This window comes from Triticum urartu, chromosome 5 (assembly GCF_003073215.2).
Source record: "Triticum urartu cultivar G1812 chromosome 5, Tu2.1, whole genome shotgun sequence".
Taxonomy (NCBI): Eukaryota; Viridiplantae; Streptophyta; class Magnoliopsida; order Poales; family Poaceae; genus Triticum; species Triticum urartu.
The window spans coordinates 529,784,433-529,804,369 of record NC_053026.1 but is presented as its reverse complement, the minus strand read 5'-3'; the positions used below and the strand labels follow the sequence as shown (position 1 = coordinate 529,804,369).

At 44.0% G+C, this 19,937-nt stretch overlaps 1 protein-coding gene across 1 annotated transcript; it reads left to right on the top strand.

The window, feature by feature from the left end:
• Positions 1-14,731: 14,731 nt before the first annotated feature.
• On the top strand, positions 14,732-19,692 carry LOC125507315 (GDSL esterase/lipase At5g45910-like). Its single transcript, XM_048671933.1, has 7 exons — positions 14,732-14,760; positions 15,238-15,273; positions 17,399-17,583; positions 18,392-18,607; positions 18,731-18,882; positions 18,981-19,260; positions 19,351-19,692. The coding sequence occupies exons 1-7, from the start codon at positions 14,732-14,734 to the stop codon at positions 19,566-19,568; spliced, it is 1,116 nt and encodes a 371-aa protein (XP_048527890.1). The 3' UTR covers positions 19,569-19,692.
• Positions 19,693-19,937: the final 245 nt, after the last annotated feature.

The window sequence follows — 19,937 nt, the reverse complement described above, 5'->3', positions numbered from 1 at the left end:
TGTCTTCTTGTGAAACCTGGGCTCCTTGGCAAGTGCAATAGCTCCAGTGTTGTCACAAAAGAGTTTGATTGGCCCCAACGCATTGGGTATGACTCCTAGGTCGGTGATGAACTCCTTCACCCATATTGCTTTATGTGCTGCCTCCGAGGCTGCCATGTACTCCGCTTCACATGTAGATCCCGCCACGACGCTCTGCTTGCAGCTGCACCAGCTCACTGCTCCTCCATTGAACATATACACGTATCCGGTTTGTGACTTAGAGTCATCCAGATCTGTGTCGAAGCTAGCGTCGACGTAACCCTTTACGACGAGCTCTTCGTCACCTCCATAAACGAGAAACATGTCCTTTGTCCTTTTCAGGTACTTTAGGATATTCTTGACCGCTGTCCAGTGTTCCTTGCCGGGATTACTTTGGTACCTTCCTACCAAACTTACGGCAAGGTTTACATCAGGTCTGGTACACAGCATGGCATACATAATAGATCCTATGGCTGAAGCATAGGGGATGACACTCATCTCTTCTTTATCTTTTGCCGTGGTCGGGCATTGAGCCGAGCTCAATCTCACACCTTGCAAAACAGGCAAGAACCCTTTCTTGGACTGATCCATTTTGAACTTCTTCAAAATCTTATCAAGGTATGTGCTTTGTGAAAGACCTATGAGGCGTCTTGATCTATCTCTATAGATCTTGATGCCTAATATATAAGCAGCTTCTCCAAGGTCCTTCATTGAAAAACTTTTATTCAAGTAGGCCTTGATGCTGTCCAAGAGTTCTATATCACTTCCCATCAAAAGTATGTCATCTACATATAGTATGAGAAATGCTACAGAGCTCCCACTCACTTTCTTGTAAACGCAGGCTTCTCCATAAGTCTGCGTAAACCCAAACGCTTTGATCATCTCATCAAAGCGAATGTTCCAACTCCGAGATGCTTGCACCAGCCCATAAATCGAGCGTTGGAGCTTGCACACCTTGTCAGCATTCTTAGGATCGACAAAACCTTCCGGCTGCATCATATACAACTCTTCCTTAAGGAAACCATTAAGGAATGCCGTTTTGACGTCCATTTGCCATATCTCATAATCGTAGAATGCGTCAATTGCTAACATGATTCGGACGGACTTTAGCTTCGCTACCGCTGAGAAAGTCTCATCGTAGTCAATTCCTTGAACTTGTCGATAACCCTTAGCGACAAGCCGAGCTTTATAGATGGTCACATTACCATCCGCGTCTGTCTTCTTCTTGAAGATCCATTTATTTTCTATGGCTCGCCGTTCAACGGGCAAGTCAGTCAAAGTCCATACTTCGTTTTCATACATGGATCCTATCTCGAATTTCATGGCTTCTAGCCATTTGTCGGAATCCGGGCCCGCCATCGCTTCTTCATAGTTCGAAGGTTCACCGTTGTCTAACAACATGATTTCCAAGACAGGGTTGCCGTACCACTCTGGTGCGGAACGTGTCCTTGTGGACCTTCGAATTTCAGTAGGAGCTTGATCAGAAGTATCTTGATCATCATCAATAACTTCCTCTCTAGTCGGTGCAGGCGCCTCAGGAACATTTTCTTGAGTTGCGCCATTTTCCGGTTCAAGAGGTAATACTTCATCAAGTTCTACTTTCCTCCCACTTACTTCTTTCGAGAGAAACTCTTTCTCTAGAAAGGATCCATTCTTGGCAACAAAGATCTTGCCTTCGGATCTGAGGTAGAAGATATACCCAATGGTTTCTTTAGGGTATCCTATGAAGATGCATTTTTCCGATTTGGGTTCGAGCTTTTCAGGTTGAAGTTTCCTGACATAAGCATCGCATCCCCAAACTTTTAGAAACGACAGCTTAGGTTTCTTCCCAAACCATAATTCAAACGGTGTCGTCTCAACGGATTTCGACGGTGCCCTATTTAAAGTGAATGCGGCAGTCTCTAAAGCATAGCCCCAAAAAGATAGTGGTAAATCGGCAAGAGACATCATAGATCGCACCATATCTAATAGAGTGCGATTACGACGTTCGGACACACCATTACGCTGAGGTGTTCTAGGCGGTGTGAGTTGTGAAACTATTCCACATTTTCTTAAGTGTGTGCCAAATTCGTGACTCAAGTATTCTCCTCCACGATCTGATCGTAGAAACTTGATTTTCCTGTCACGTTGATTCTCAACTTCACTCTGAAATTCCTTGAACTTTTCAAAGGTTTTAGACTTGTGTTTCATTAAGTAGACATACCCATATCTACTTAAGTCATCAGTGAGGGTGAGAACATAACGATAGCCACCGCGAGCCTCAACACTCATTGGACCGCACACATCAGTATGTATGATTTCCAATAAGTTGGTCGCTCGCTCCATTGTTCCTGAGAATGGAGTCTTGGTCATTTTACCCATGAGGCATGATTCGCACATGTCAAATGATTCATAATCAAGAGACTCTAAAAGTCCATCTGCATGGAGCTTCTTCATGCGTTTGACACCTATGTGACCAAGGCGGCAGTGCCACAAGTATGTGGGACTATCGTTATCAACTTTACATCTTTTGGTATTCACACTATGAATATGTGTAATATTACGTTCGAGATTCATTAAGAATAAACCATTGACCATCGGAGCATGACCATAAAACATATTTCTCATATAAATAGAACAACCATTATTCTCAGATTTAAATGAGTAGCCATCTCGCATTAAACGAGATCCTGATACAATGTTCATGCTCAAACTTGGCACTAAATAACAATTATTGAGGTTTATAACTAATCCCGTAGGTAAATATAGAGGTAGCGTGCCGACGGCGATCACATCGACCTTGGAACCATTCCCGACGCGCATCATCACCTCGTCCTTCGCCAGTCTCTGTTTATTCTGCAGCTCCTACTGTGAGTTACAAACATGAGCAACGGCACCGGTATCAAATACCCAGGAGTTACTACGAGTACTGGTAAGGTACACATCAATTACATGTATATCACATATACCTTTTGTTTTGCCGGCCTTCTTGTCCGCTAAGTATTTGGGGCAGTTCCGCTTCCAGTGACCCTTCCCTTTGCAATAAAAGCACTCCGTCTCAGGCTTGGGTCCATACTTTGACTTCTTCTTCCCAGCAGCTTGCTTGCCGGGCACGGCAACTTCCTTGCCGTCCTTCTCAAAGTTCTTTTTACCCTTGCCCTTCTTGAACTTAGTGGTTTTATTGACCATAAACACTTGATGTTCCTTCTTGACTTCTACCTCTGCTGATTTTAGCATTGCAAATACTTCAAGAATGGTCTTTTCCATCCCCTGCATATTGAAGTTCATCACAAAGCTCTTGTAGCTTGGTGGGAGCGACTGGAGGATTCTGTCAATGACCGCATCATCCGGGAGATTAACTCCCAGCTGAGTCAAGCGGTTATGTAACCCAGACATAGTGAGTATGTGCTCACTGACAGAACTATTTTCCTCCATCTTACAGCTGAAGAATTTGTCGGAGACTTCATATCTCTCGACCCGGGCATGAGCTTGGAAAACCATTTTCAGCTCTTTGAACATCTCATATGCTCCATGTCTCTCAAAACGCTTTTGGAGCCCCGGCTCTAGGCTGTAAAGCATGCCGCACTGAACGAGGGAGTAGTCATCGGCACGTGTCTGCCAAGCGTTCATAACGTCTTGGTTCTGTGGGACGGGTGGATCACCTAGCGGTGCTTGTAGGACATAATCTTTCTTGGCAGCTATGAGGATGATCCTCAGGTTCCGGACCCAGTCCGTATAGTTGCTGCCATCGTCTTTCAGCTTGGTTTTCTCTAGGAATGCGTTGAAGTTGAGGACTACGTTGGCCATTTGATCTACAAGACATATTGTAAATATTTTAGACTAAGTTCATGATAATTAAGTTCATCTAATCAAATTATAATGAATTCCCACTTAGATAGACATCCCTCTTCTAGTCATCTAAGTATAACATGATCCGAGTTGGCTAGGCCATGTCCGATCATCACGTGAGACGGACTAGTCAACGTCGGTGAACATCTTCATGTTGATCGTATCTTCTATACGACTCATGCTCGACCTTTCGGTCTTCTGTGTTCCGAGGCCATGTCTATGCACATGCTAGGCTCGTCAAGTCAACCTAAGTGTATTGCGTGTGTAAATCTGTCTTACACCCGTTGTATGTGAACGTAAGGATCTATCACACCCGATCATCACGTGGTGCTTCGAAACGACGAACTGTAGCAACGGTGCACAGTTAGGGGGAACACTTTCTTGAAATTATTATGAGGGATCATCTTATTTACTACCGTCGTTCTAAGCAAACAAGATGCAAAACATGATAAACATCACATGCAATCAAATAATAATAGTGACATGATATGGCCAATATCACATAGCTCCTTTGATCTCCATCTTGGGGCTCCATGATCATCCTGTCACCGTCATACTCATCGACATGTAAGTTGTGATTCCTATTACAATAGCATGAACATCTCATACATCACATATAGATCATTCATCATTCATCACAACTTTGGCCATATCATATCACAAAGCACTTGCTGCAAAAACAAGTTAGACGTCCTCTAATTGTTGTTGCGGGTTTTACGTGGCTGAAGTAGGGTTCTAACAAGAACGTTTTCTTACCTACGTGAAAGCCACAACGTGATTTGTCAACTTCTATTTACCCTTCATAAGGACCCTGTTCATCGAATCCGCTCCAACTAAAGTAGGAGAGACAGACACCCGCCAGCCACCTTATGCAACTTGTGCATGTTAGTCGGTGGAACCGGTCTCACGTAAGCGTACGTGTAAGGTTGGTCCGGGCCGCTTCATCCCACAATACCGTTGAAGCAAGATAAGACTAGTAGCGGCAAGAAAGTTGACAACATCTACGCCCACAACTAATTGTGTTCTACTCGTGCAAGAAAACTACGCATAGACCTAGCTCATGATGCCACTGTTGGGGAACGTTGCAGAAAAACAAAATTTTCCTACGGTTTCACCAAGATCTATCTATGAGTTCATCTAGCAACGAGTGATTAGATGCATCTACATACCTTTGTAGATCGCGTGCGGAAGCGTTCAAAGAACGGTGATGATGTAGTCGAACACGACGTGATCCAAATCACCAATGACCAAGCGCCGAACGGACGGCACCTCCGCGTTCAACACACGTACGGGACGGGAGACGTCTCCTCCTTCTTGATCCAACAAGGGGAAAGGAGAGGTTGATGAAGATCCAGTAGCACGACGGCGTGGTGGTGGATGCAGGGCGTCACAGTAGCAGGGTTTCGCCTATACTACGAGAGAGAGACGTAACGGGGAGAGAGGGAGGCGCCAGGGGGTGGTGTCTCAAGTCCCTCCTCTCCCCCACTATATATAGGAGGGCCAAGGGGGATGGTGCGCCAGACTAGGAGATCCAATCTCCTAGGTGCGGCAGCCAAGGGGAGGTTTCCCTCCCCCCCAAGGCACCTAGAGGTGCCTTCCACCATTGGGACTCTTCCCTCAAGTGGAACCCTAGGCGCATGGGCTTTTGGGGCTGGTGCCCTTGGCCCATCTAGGCCAAGGCACACCCCCTACAGCCCATGTGGCCCCCTGGGACAGGTGGCCCCACCCGGTGGGCCCCCGAGACCCCTCCGGTGGTCCCGGTACAATACCGATAACCCCGAAACTTGTCCCGATGGCCGAAACAGCACTTCCTATATATAATTCTTTACCTCCGGACCATTACGGAACTCCTCGTGACGTCCGGGATCTCATCCGGGACTCCGAACAACATTCGGGTTACTGCATATACATATCTTCACAACCCTAGCGTCACCGAACCTTAAGTGTGTAGACCCTACGGGTTCGGGAGACAAGCAGACATGACCGAGACGACTCTCCGGTCAATAACCAACAGCGGGATCTGGATACCCATGCTGGCTCCCACATGCTCCACGATGATCTCATCGGATGAACCACGATGTCGAGGATTCAAGCAACCCCGTAGCAATTCCCTTTGTCAATACGGTATGTTACTTGCCCGAGATTCGATCGTCGGTATCCCAATACCTCGTTCAATCTCGTTACCGGCAAGTCACTTTACTCGTACCGTAATGCATGATCTCGTGACCAGACACTTGGTCACTTTGAGCTCATTATGATGATGCATTACCGAGTGGGCCCAGTGATACCTCTCCGTCATATGGAGTGACAAATCCCAGTTCTTGATCCGTGTCAACCCAACAGACACTTTCGGAGATACCCGTAGTCACCTTTATAGTCACCCAGTTACGTTGTGACGTTTGGTACACCCAAAGCACTCCTACGGTATCCGGGAGTTACACGATCTCATGGTCTAAGGAAAAGATACTTGACATTGGAAAAGCTCTAGCAAACGAACTACACGATCTTTGTGCTATGCTTAGGATTGGGTCTTGTCCATCACATCATTCTCCTAATGATGTGATCCCGTTATCAATGACATCCAATGTCCATAGCCAGGAAACCATGACTATCTGTTGATCAACGAGCTAGTCAACTAGAGGCTTACTAGGGACATATTATGGTCTATGTATTCACACGTGTATTACGATTTCCGGATAATACAGTTATAGCATGAATAAAGACAATTATCATGAACAAAGAAATATAATAATAATGCTTTTATTATTGCCTCTAGGGCATATTTCCAACACTTTTCAAATGTTTCAGACTTGTGTTTCATTAAGTAGATATACCAATATCTGCTTAAGTCATGTGTGAAGGTGAGAAAATAACGATATCCGCCACGAGCCTCAACGTTCATCGGACCACATACATCTGTATGTATGATTTCCAACAAATCTGTTGCTCTCTCCATAGTACCGGAGAACGGTGTTTTTGTCATCTTACCCATAAGGCACGGTTCGCAAGTACCAAGTGATTCATAATCAAGTGGTTCCAAAAGCCCATCAGTATGGAGTTTCTTCATGCGCTTTATACCGATATGACCCAAACGGCAGTGCCACAAATAAGTTGCACTATCATTATCAACTCTGCATCTTTTGGCTTCAACACTATGAATATGTGTGTCACTACTACCGAGATTCAATAAAAATAGACCACTCTTTAAGGGTGCATGACCATAAAAGATATTACTCATATAAATAGAACAACCATTATTCTCAGATTTAAATGAATAACCGTCTCGCATCAAACAAGATCCAGATATAATGTTCATGCTTAACGCTGGCACCAAATAACAATTATTTAGGTCTAATATTAATCCCGAAGGTAGATGTAGAGGTAGCGTGCCGACTGCGATCACATCGACTTTGGAACCGTTTCCCACGCGCATCGTCACCTCGTCCTTAGCCAATCTTCGGTTAATCCATAGTCCCTGTTTCGAGTTGCAAATATTAGCAACAGAACCAGTATCAAATACCCAGGTGCTACTGCGAGCATTAGTAAGGTACACATCAATAACATGTATATCACATATACCTTTGTTCACCTTGCCATCCTTCTTATCCGCCAAATACTTGGGGCAATTCCGCTTCCAGTGACCAGTCTGCTTGCAGTAGAAGCACTCAGTTTCAGGCTTAGTCCAGGTTTGGGTTTCTTCTCTTGAGTAGCAACTTGCTTGTGTTCTTTTTGAAGTTCCCCTTCTTCTTCCCTTTGCCCTTTTTCTTGAAACTAGTGGTCTTGTTGACCATCAACACTTGATGCTCCTTCTTGATTTCTACCTCCGCAGCTTTCAGCATTGCGAAGAGCTCGGGAATAGTCTTATTCATCTTGCATATTATAGTTCATCACGAAGCTCTTGTAGCTTGGTGGCAGTGATTGGAGAATTCTATCAATGACGCAATCATCTGGAAGATTAACTCCCAATTGAATCAAGTGATTATTATACCCAGACATTTTGAGTATATGCTCACTGACAGAACTGTTCTCCTCCATCTTGCAGCTATAGAACTTATTGGAGACTTCATATCTCTCAATCCGGGCATTTGCTTGAAATATTAATTCAACTCCTGAACATCTCAATATGCTCCTGACGTTCAAAACGTCGTTGAAGTCCCGATTCTAAGCCGTAAAGCATGGCACACTGAACTATCGAGTAGTCATCAACTTTGCTCTGTCAGACGTTCATAACATCTGGTGTTGCTCCAGCAGCAGGCCTGGCACCCAGCGGTGCTTCCAGGACGTAATTCTTCTGTGCAACAATGAGGATAATCCTCAAGTTACTGACCCAGTCCGTGTAATTGCTACCATCATCTTTCAACTTTGCTTTCTCAAGGAACGCATTAAAATTCAACGGAACAACAGCACGAGCCATCTATCTACAATCAAGCATAAACAAGCAAGATACTATCAGGTACTAAGTTTCATGATAAATTTAGGTTCAATTAATTTACTTAAAGAACTCCCACTTAGATAGACATCCCTCTAATCCTCTAAGTGATTACGTGATCCAAATCAACTAAACCATGTCCGATCATCACGTGAGATGGAGTAGTTTCATGGTGAACATCACTATGTTGATCATATCTACTATATGATTCACGCTCGACCCTTTCGTCTCCGTGTTCCGAGGCCATATCTGTATATGCTTGGCTCGTCAAGTATAACCTGAGTATTCGCGTGTGCAACTGTTTTGCACCCGTTGTATTTGAACGTAGAGCTATCACACCCGATCACACGTGTGTCTCAGCACGAAGAACTTTCGCAACGGTGCATACTCTCAGGGAGAACACTTCTTTGATAATTAGTGAGAGATCATCTTATAATGCTACCGTCAATTAAAGCAAGATAAGATGCATAAAAGATAAACATCAACATGCATCATATAGTGATATGAATATGGCCATCATCATCTTGTGCTTGGATCTCCTCTCGAGCACCCGTGATCACCATCGTCACCGGCGCGACACCCTTGATCTCCATCGTAGCATCGTTGTCGTCTCGCCAATTATGCTCCACGACTATCGCTAACCGCTTAGTGATAAAGTAGCATTACAGCGGAATTGCATTGCATAAAAAAGCGACAACCAATATGGCTCTGCCAGTGCCGAACTCGGTACAAACATGATCATCTCATACATAAATTAAGCATCATGTCTGACCATATCACATTCACAACATGCCCTGCAAAAACAAGTTAGACGTCTCTACTTTGTTGTTGCAAGTTTTACGTGGCTGCTACGGGCTTAAGCAAACCAATCTTACCTACGCATCAAAACCACAACGATAGTTTGTCAAGTTGGTTGTTTTTAACCTTCGCAAGGACCGGGCGTAGCCACACTCGTTCAACTAAAGTTGGAGAAACTGTCACCCGCAAAGCCACTGATGTGCAAAGCACGTCGGGAGAACCGGTCTCGGCGTAAAGCGTACGCGTAATGTCGGTCCGGGCCGCTTCGTCCAACAATACCGCCGAACCAAAGTATGACATGCTGGTAAGCAGTATGACTTTTATCTCGCACAACTCACTTGTGTTCTACTCGTGCATATAACATCAACATATAAAACCTAGGCTCGGATGCCACTGTTGGGGAACGTAGTAATTTCAAAAAAAAATCTACGCACACGCAAGATCAGGGTGATGCACAAGCAACGAGAGGGGAGAGTGTGATCTACGTACCCTTGTAGACCGACAGCGGAAGCGTTGACAACGGTTGATGTAGTCGTACGTCTTCACGGCCCGACCGATCACGCACCGAAACTACGGCACCTCCGAGTTTTAGCACATTCAGCTCGATGACGATCCCCGGACTCCGATCCAGCAGTGTGGGAAGAGTTCCGTCAGCACGACGCGTGGTGATGATCTTGATGTTCTACCGTCGCAGGGCTTCGCCTAAGCACCGCTACAATATTATCGAGGAGTATGGTGGAAGGGGGCACCGCACACGGCTAAGAAAATGATCACGTGGATCAACTTGTGTGTCTAGGGGTGCCCCCTGCCCCCGTATATAAAGGAGCAAGGGGAGGAGGCCGGCCGGCCCTTGGGCGCGCCAAGGAGGAGTCCTCCTCCTAGTAGGAGTAGGACCTACTCCTACTAGGAGGGGAAAGGAAGGGGGGAGGGAGAAGGAAAGGGGGGCGCCGCCCCCTCTCCTAGTCCAATTCGGACCAGAGGGGGAGGGGGCGCGGCCCACCCTGGCCTGCCCCTCTCTCTCTCCACTAGGGCCCATATGGCCCATTACTTCTCCCGGGGGTTCCGGTAACCCTCCGGTACTCCGGTTTTCTCCGAAATCACCGGAACACTTCCGGTGTCCGAATATAGCCGTCCAATATATCAATCTTTATGTCTCGACCATTTCGAGACTCCTCGTTCATGTCCGTGATCACATCCGGGACTCCGAACTAACTTCGGTACATCAAAAACTCATAAACTCATAATATAACTGTCATCGAAACCTTAAGCGTGCGGACCCTACGGGTTCGAGAACAATGTAGACATGACCGAGACATGTCTCCGGTCAATAACCAATAGCGGAACCTGGATGGTCATATTGCTCCCACATATTCTACGAAGATCTTATCGGTCAGACCGCATAACAACATACGTTGTTCCCTTTGTCATCGGTATGTTACTTGCCCGAGATTCGATCGTCGGTATCTCAATACCTAAGTCAATCTCGTTACCGGCAAGTCTCTTTACTTGTTCCGTAATACATCATCCCGCAACTAACTCATTAGTTGCAATGCTTGCAAGGCTTAAATGATGTGCATTACCGAGAGGGCAGAGATACCTCTCCGACAATCGGAGTGACAAATCCTAATCTCGAAATACGCCAACCCAACATGTACCTTTGGAGACACCTGTAGAGTACCTTTATAATCACCCAGTTACGTTGTGACGTTTGGTAGCACACAAAGTGTTCCTCCGGCAAACCGGGAGTTGCATAATCTCATAGTCATAGGAACATGTATAAGTTATGAAGAAAGCAATAGCAACATACTAAACGATCGGGTGCTAAGCTAATGGAATGGGTCATGTCAATCAGATCATTCACCTAATGATGTGATCCCATTAATCAAATAACAACTCTTTGTTCATGGTTGAGAAACATAACCATCTTTGATTAACGAGCTAGTCAAGTAGAGGCATACTAGTGACACTCCGTTTGTCTATGTATTCACACATGTATTATGTTTCCGGTTAATACAATTCTAGCATGAATAATAAACATTTATCATGATATAAGAAAATAAATAATAACTTTATTATTGTGTAGCGACCTGACCCGAATGGATCACGTCTACTGTGCTACGGTGTCATCCCTGGATCAGTAATGCTGACACCACACAGTACATCGAGGTTTTATAGCAGAGTTGCAATCACACACTTATTACATCGATGGCTGAAAAAGAACTTATTACAATAAATATGACTTAAGGCCATATTTTAAAGATAACAGCGGAAGACTTGGAAGATAAATGGGTCCATCAACTCCAGCGGCATCACTGAGTATAGGGCCACGACCTAAACGCACCTCAATCGTCGTCTGAAAAGTCTGCAACATTAACGTTGCAGCCCGAAAACGGGTCAGCACATGGAATATGCTGGCAAAGTAACACATAGAGAGTAATGGAATGAAACAACTATACTATATGCATATATGGCTGGTGGAAAGCTCTATGGTTACAGTTTTTGCGTAAAGCCAATTTTTCCCTACTGCAAAGGAATAAATTTTATTTACTATCATGGTGGTTGTGAAACATTGAGAATGGTTGACAGCATTCTCAATCCCAATTAAAAGTAATTAAAACCCAATAACATTAATTAGAAGTAACATGTTGAGATTCACAATGATATTCAAGTACTAGATACTCAAGTTGTCCATAACCGGGGACACGGCTAATCATGATTAGTTTGTTACTCTGCAGAGGTTGCGCACTTTTCCCCACATGACTCGATCGCCTCCGTTTGTTTTCTCGCACTACATGGTGTTTGAGAAACGGATGACCGAGACATAGTCTTTCAGAAGCACTAGCACCTTACATGTGGGGTAGACCGGTACACCTACATCCCCTACATCTGCTAGTCCACCCCGTAAGAGTTCGCACAACTTAGTCAACTATGCTAGAGCCCATAGTAGCATGTGGCTGCACACGGAAGTTTCTAGCATGAAAGATCTTATGATCCCTTTGAGCCTGGGTGGCGGTCCAGAAAAAACAGGCAAGTCCTGATAGACATCAGGTGCCTCAATCCACCCAGATGTGTGTTTAAGTTGCCACCTTAGATAAACCATTAAAATTATCAATCTCACATCTGTCATGGATATCACTCACCCAATCCACGTCTACTAGCATAGCATGGCATAATAAGCAAACGTAGAGTAACTCCCAAAGGTTTGATAATAATACAGGTAATAGGTACTACCTCATCTACTTCCCATCCCACAATTTAATTATATCCTAATCATGCAATGTGTGAGGATTGATCTAATGCAATAAAACATGGGTTGTAGAAAAGGTATGATCAAAGTGTTACTTGCCTTGCTGATGATCCGCGAGTCCTAGGGTTTCGAAGTAACAAGCGGCGCAATCCGGGTAATCTATCGCAGACAAACAACAAGCATACAATAAGTACTCATCTAATGCACAAGTAAAACTCGAACAAGAGAACGAACCAGGTAGTTCAACTTAAGAACTCCGGTTGCAAAGAAAGAACGAAAAACAAACGGCGGAAGAAAACAACTCGGTTCTAGCAAGTTGAATCTAGGTCAAAATTTTACTGTAACAAAAGCTTGTTCAAGTTGATTAGACGGAACGGCGGTTTCGAGACGAAACTCCAGGCGCTTGAATCACCTGATTCCGATAAACGAGCGAAAAGATAGACTAGGAAGAAGATCGGATCTGAGATCGCGATCGCGGAATAAATCCGACGAAAAGAAAAAGAAGAACGGTTAAACGAACGGACGTTCGTTAACCTAGAAGAATCCGGTGATCACGTTCGTTAGGACGAACGGTCTGGCGAACGGTCCAAAGCAACTAAATCGGAGAAGAAAACGAATCCGATTTAGGGTTTCGGAGAAGAAAAACCGAACGAAAAACCGATCTAGAAAACCGGAACGGTTTAGAGAAGAAAAGAATCGGAACGATTAGAAGAGGACGATCCGAGAAAAAGAATAGATGTAGCGCGGGGCAACCTTGGCGAGGTCTCCGGTGAACGGGGCTCCGGCGGCGTCGGCGTAGGGCGGCGGCGTGGGCAAGGTGCGGCGGTGGCGCGGGTGTGGGGTGGCGGCGGCAAGGTGCGGCGGCGGCGCGGGTGTGGGGTGGCGGTGCGGCGGCGGTGACGCAGGGCGCGGTGTGATGCGGCGCGGCGGCGGTGCAAGGCGCGGTGTGGAGGAGAGCTTTGATTTGATGTGTTTAGAGGGGGGGGTGCTTGGGTATTTATATTGGGGAGGGGAGGGGTTTACTTGGGGTAGAGGACAAGGAATTAGAATAGGAGTAGGAAAGATCTAGAAAATAAACGGAATAGGACTAAAGAAAACGAAATAAGGAAAAGGGGACAAGGGGGCGCCCTAGAATCCTAAAAGGATTCGGTCCTAGCAAGAGGCGGCGGCGGCCGACCGGCTCCTGGCTCGGCGCCTGGCGCCTGGGAGCGCGGCGGTAGGTGGCTTGGCTTGGGCCTTTGGCCCAAGGCGCTGCTCAAATTTTTTATTTTTTTTAAATAGTTTCCTCGCGCAGAAAAAAAAAACAAAAAGGGATCTAAACGAACTCCGAAAAATCTAAAGTAAATTTTCCCCGACTCCTAAAAATGAGCCGAACAAAATGTTCTCCGGACCTAAAATGCAATTTTTGAAAACGCGCATTTTTCCCTATCCAAATAAAATGCAAATAAACACCGGAAAGCAAAATTGATCTATTTATTATATCTTCATTTTTCCTAAATTTGGGAAAGTCATATTATTCCCTCTCTCATATATTTTGACACCGGAAAAATTATTGAAGATGAAATAAATAAATCAAATGATCCTATTTTCAAAATTCGAGAGAACTCTCAAATATGAAAATAACGAAATCTCCAACTCTCTCCGAGGGTCCTTGAGTTGCGTGAAATTTCTAGGATCAACCAAAATGCAAGAAAATATGATATGCATATGATCTAGTGTATAACATTCCAAATTGAAAATTTGGGATGTTACATATTGCCTCTAGGGCATATTTCCTTCATTTGGTTCACATCATAGGATTTTTTCCATTGAGTCTAGACTAATATTTATTTTTCTTTAAAATGTGGAGGATAGGAAGAATTCCTTCACAGAAATAGGATTTCATTCCTACAAACCAAAGGGCTTTAAAGGAATTTTTCCTATAAAAATCCTATCCTATAAAATTCCTACAAGATTTCTCTAAACCAAAGATGTAATGTACGTATAAAGGTAAGTATACAATATCTCATGGGCCATAGCTTCACGTAGAAAAAGAGAAGTAGCCCAACCCCTAGAAGGAAGGGACGATAGGTAGCAGCGTACGCACATAAAAAGCATACGATCGTGCGGAAACCAATCAGAGTACACACATAAATCACGTTGGCTCATTCTCTTTATTCCTTAACTATCGTGAGACATTCTCCCTCTAAAAAAAACAATTGTGTGACGTGAGTTCATCCTTAATTCCCTATATTCTATGTTCTCTTCTGGCTCCAAACTCCAGATCCCAAATCGCTGAGGGTTGAACATCACCTACCCCTGAAAATTAACATCACCTACCCCTGAAAATTAACATTGCCGGCGGGGCTGCACACGTACATCGCCGAGTGTCTGCCACTAGAAATCCACATCACATCATCACCGAGCGTCCAATGACAGACGTCAATCTAATCAATCTCAGGTATGCCCATATTACTACAATTTAAAGTAAAACTTGGTGCTTTGAGAATGAAATAGTTTGATAAAAAGTAGTTGCCAAGAAGAAATTCTAGAAGTTGAGGTGGATTTTGTTTCATGTTCAATATCTGTCTGTTCTGCTTGATATGAATCACTCCCTTGAAGAAAGTATTTAAGTCATGGTGTTTAAAGATTTATTCAGATTACCGTGCATGTGATTGTTGCATCATCTAAAAGAAGCTTTTCAAATTTGAAATTATTGAAGAACCATTTGGGATAAACAATGACCTAACAGGGCTTAAATGGTTATGCAAGATTATGCATCGAGAACTAATCGTTCGATGATATTGACATTGACACAATCACAAGTGATTTTGCATCGAAGAATCTTACAAGGAAATTTGAACATAATATGCATATTATGTTTATAACAAGGGAGGGGCTCCAAATTGTATTTTCGCCCCGGCCCCCAAAATCTCAGGACCGGCCGGGGGGGGGGGGGGGGGGGGGGGATGAAACATATGTGTCTATACTCCTCTTGCTGCCTACAAGGCCGCCGAATGGGGAAGAGAAGGAGGACCGAGCGGCATAGAGGAGATCTTTGACGGGCAGTGTATCCTCTATAACACTAAGCTCCCTAATTTTAAAGAGCCCACATTTAATTGAGGTCTCTAATTAGACTTGAGTCATCCGATTTTGACCAGGTTAACAATTTCTCACAGCTCTCTCGTTCAGTTCTTTTATACTATACATTATGCTTCCTAATTTTTAGAAACTCACAATTAGTTTATTCAATTTAGAATTGGGCCATCCGATTTTGACCGGGTCAACAATGTCTCAGACTCTCCCATTCAATTCTTTTAATTCATTAATTATGTTCCCTAATATTGAAACTTTTTCATTCAATTGAGTATTCAATTTGGAATTTGGTTTATGATTTTGACTGGGCCAACGATTTTTCAAATTAATCAGCAGCAGCTGGCCTATAGAAACATATTAATACAACGCACCCTCCCACTACCTAGAAAAAAGAAATGCCACCATGTGATATTGTAGCACCAATGTAGTATATGCAACCACTGACACAAAATTCCATACATAAATATAAGTTGGTTAACGGATAACACAGAATCACACCATAAAAGACCCACCAAATCAATGCATTATAAATAAAAATAAAACACACTGTATCATCTCCCCACTTGCCAAACTAAATATTCCATCAGCTCAAAAATATAAGGGGTATTAGTCTTTTAGAAAGTGAAATCTCTTTAAGTTTGACCAAATTCAAAGTAAAAATATCGACATCACAATATTAAACAAAAAAGTATGGAAATTCATTTCATGGTGAATCTTCAAATACCGATTTAATATTATGGATTTTGATATATTTCTCTACAAATTTAATCAAACTTAAAAAATTTACCTTTTCAAAAAAGTAATACACCATATATTTTAAAACAGAGTGATTACTTTTTTAAGAAACTCAACAACACGAACGGCGCAGTAAAAACAAGTACAATAGGGTGACATAAGCATGCTATAAGGAATAGAATAATATATCTGTGATTAGGTGGAGGAAAGAAAAGAGGAGAGAGAAGAGAAGCGGGTTCTTGATTAGTAGCCAGCTGCAACACGAGACCTAAGACACTTTGTAAGGATGTAAGGTGGGGCAACTATTGATAAACTAGTACATATTTAAAACTTACTATTATACGCGCCGGCTAAAAGGTTGGTTGTAGATGACATGACAACTTCTTATAGCCAGCCGTTGGTTGTATCATTAACCATGTTTTAAAGCGGCCAATCCTTTTACTCCCTCTGTCTAGGTGAATAAGTCATATTAGAAGGTGCATCACGTCCTAGGTGCAAGTAGATTGGGGGAAAAGAAGAATAATTCTCTCTTCTAAACACAACATTTAATCACAACAGTTAAGAGGATGCCTTATTAGCTACCCATGCAGACCCTCGTAATTCATAGCATGCAAAGCGTTTTTATTTCTTGCCTAATAACCGTATGGACGTGCTGCATGCATTGGTCTTTGTCCGAAAAAAAAAGGAGAAAAGGAGTTTCCACGGAAGACAACGAGGCAAAGGTGAAAGCGCTCGCTGGCGAACAAGGCAGGGCGGGCATCGAGATGAAAAGTTAATGAACGGCGCCTAAACATCTTACTCACATAGATGGAGGGAGTAGTGATGTTGAAATCCAACCACTCTCGCGGCTCAATTGATGGTGCCAATGAGCAAGGTGTTATGATAGAGCCTCGATGTTGTGTTGCAATCCAACCACTCTGGACACTTTATTGACGGCCAACTGTTCAGCATTAATTTAGCAAGGACAACAGTCGGCAGTGTCTATATATATATATATATATATATATATATATATATATATATATATATATATATATATATATATATATATATATATCGGCCAACCTCGATTGCCGCCATTAGATCACCATCAACTAAGCTTAAAAAGTCCGAGCGAAATATTTTCAGGTCACCATGAAACTCCCAAGCTTATACTTAGGGTCATCGCTGCTCATGGCTTCCTTAGTCATCCAACTGATCACGGTGGTGCTGGTGGCCAGTGGTGGCGGCAGCAGTACTACTACTACATCGTCGACGGCGGCGGCACCGAAGAAATACAATGCCATGTTCACCTTCGGTGACTCGATGGATGAGACAGGCAACATATGCGTCGCCAGCAGCAACAAGACGGAGTTGAACGTGCTCACCTGCACCCACCCGCCGTACGGCGAGACCTACTTCGGAAGGCCGTCTTGCCGGTGGTGCGACGGCCGCGTGGTTGTTGATTTTGTTGGTAATTCAATCCGTTTTTACGCAAGTTTTCCAAAGCATACATACTTTTTCCTCAACATATGAGGTTTGCTAGTATTTCTGTATCAGTTCAGTTGAGAAATAACTATGGGGCATATGCTACGCATCGATCAATTAACATTACATACGTCGAGTAATGACTGAAATTTATGGGCATTTTTAAAATTCATGAGTATTTTCCAAATTCACAAATATTTTTATAAAATCATGAACATGTTTATTAATTCATCATTCTTTTATAAAAATTGTGACCATTTTTAAAATTTGTAAGCATTTTTATAAGTGAACACTTTTTTTTTGAAATTTCTGGTCATTTTTCTTAGTTCACAATGATTTCTCTGTAAATAGTATAATAATATATATTTATGGGTATCATAAATCATACAAACCTGGCTACTTTGGACCAAGTTTAAAAGGTTTGGTTGAAAGCGTGTAAAAAAAGAAGCAAAACCATTTTTCCACTAGGTGCATCTTGTAGTTTAACTAACTAAGAGATGCACGTACTACATTTGGAAATAAATGCCAAAAAAGAGTTTCTACAATAATTGCTACAATGCCTTACAATCCCGGAAAACAATTTGTTTTCACCAACCAATAAAATGAAGGAAATGAATGATTTTTTTGTCTTTTTTAAACCCAAAAATTAGCATAAGAAACAATTCATTTCCTGCAAGAAAAGTGTGACCATTATGCTGAGATATTTTGTTTCAATGTTTGATCTACTTTCACGTCAACTGAGACACAAGTTTGTTATAACTTGAATTTTATTTGTGTCCATGCATGGATGCCAGCACAAGCACTTGGGCTTCCATTACTCCCACCGTCGAAAGCGAAAGGCAAAGATTTCCGTCGGGGCGTAAACATGGCCATCACCGGTGGCACGGCCATGAACTTCACCTTCTACAGATCTCTGGGCATTGAAAATCCGGTGTGGAACCATGGCTCACTAGACACGCAGATCCAATGGTTCAAGGACTTGTTGCCCTCCATATGCGGGACAGAGCAGAGTGAGCACGCACCTATTCTGAACAAATCGATATTTTAATTTAACCCGGCCGTTTAAAAAGGCTCATCATGAATTCATGCCGAACGGTAAAGAAAAAAACGTGTTGCATGCATGTACTAACTAGGTTGCAAAGGATACATGAGGAAATCGCTCTTCATGTTCGGTGCATACGGCGGGAACGACTACAACGTGCAGCTGCTTGAACGCGGTTTGACACCGGAGCAGGCAATGAACTACACCCCAAAGATCGTTGGTGCCATCGCCGACGGCGTGGAGGTATTTCTATGCCATTGACAGCAAATTAATTTTGCATGCATATAGTATGTTCCAGCTAGCCAAGAAATTAAGACTCAAGGCGAATTATTTTTGTGCAGAAACTGATTGCTCTGGGCGCCGTCCACGTCGTCGTCCCGGGAATCTTCCCGACCGGCTGCTTGCCGATCTTCCTGTCCTTGTTCGGGGACGGCGACGGCGACGGCGACCTGGACGACGCCGGCTGCCTCAAGGCCTACAACCTCCTGAGCAAGTACCACAACTGGATGCTCCGGAAGCAGGTGGAGGCCCTCCAGCGGAGGCACCACAACTCGACGAGGCTCATGTACGCGGACTACTACGGCCTCGTGTACCAGATGGTCCAGGAGCCCCACAAGTTTGGTAGTACCTACTAAGTTCTCTTCCTTTCTCTAGCTCTAGCTTGAACAATTCAACAAGCTGAGTACGTGATTGCTTGGCTTGGCGCGCTAGGGTTTAGCGCTCCGTTTGAGGCCTGCTGCGGGGCGGGAGGGGGCAAGTACAACTTCGACCTGAGCGCGAGGTGCGGCATGGACGGGGCCACGGTGGCGTGCCGCCACCCGTCGGCGCGGCTCAGCTGGGACGGCATCCACCCTACGGAGGCGGCTAACAAGGTGATCGCCGGGGCACTGCTCAGGGGACCCTACTGCACCCCTCCCATCCTATCCTAGGCTAAAAACTCTCGTAAAGCAGCCCTACACCAAAAAGGACCAAGCAGATCCATGTATCTACCTATCAATTATGTATGATGATGATAATCCTAGAACAACCAGGCACCGGCACGGCATAGGTTGCTTCCTGGCCTCTTGCCCACGTAGTAGTTTACAAAATGTTGAACCGCTCAAGTATGTACTCCCTCCGTTCCAAATTACTTGACCTTCATTTGTCTAGATACGAATGTCTAGATACATCCGTGTCTAGACAAATAGAGGTCAAGTAATTTGGAACAGAGGGAGTACGTCCAAAGTGGAAAATCTATGCTGCACGGAACCTTCAGTACATGCGTTCATTCCGGCGCCGAGATGCCCGCTCGAAATGCA

Excerpts from the sequence above, each read along its gene's own strand:
- LOC125507315 (XM_048671933.1), top strand. The coding sequence starts at position 14,732 with ATGACAGACGTCAATCTAATCAATCTCAG. Across the intron at positions 14,761-15,237 it reads GTCAATCTAATCAATCTCAG|GACCGGCCGGGGGGGGGGGG; the intron begins GTATGCCCATAT and ends CCAAAATCTCAG. Across the intron at positions 17,584-18,391 it reads CGTGGTTGTTGATTTTGTTG|CACAAGCACTTGGGCTTCCA; the intron begins GTAATTCAATCC and ends CATGGATGCCAG.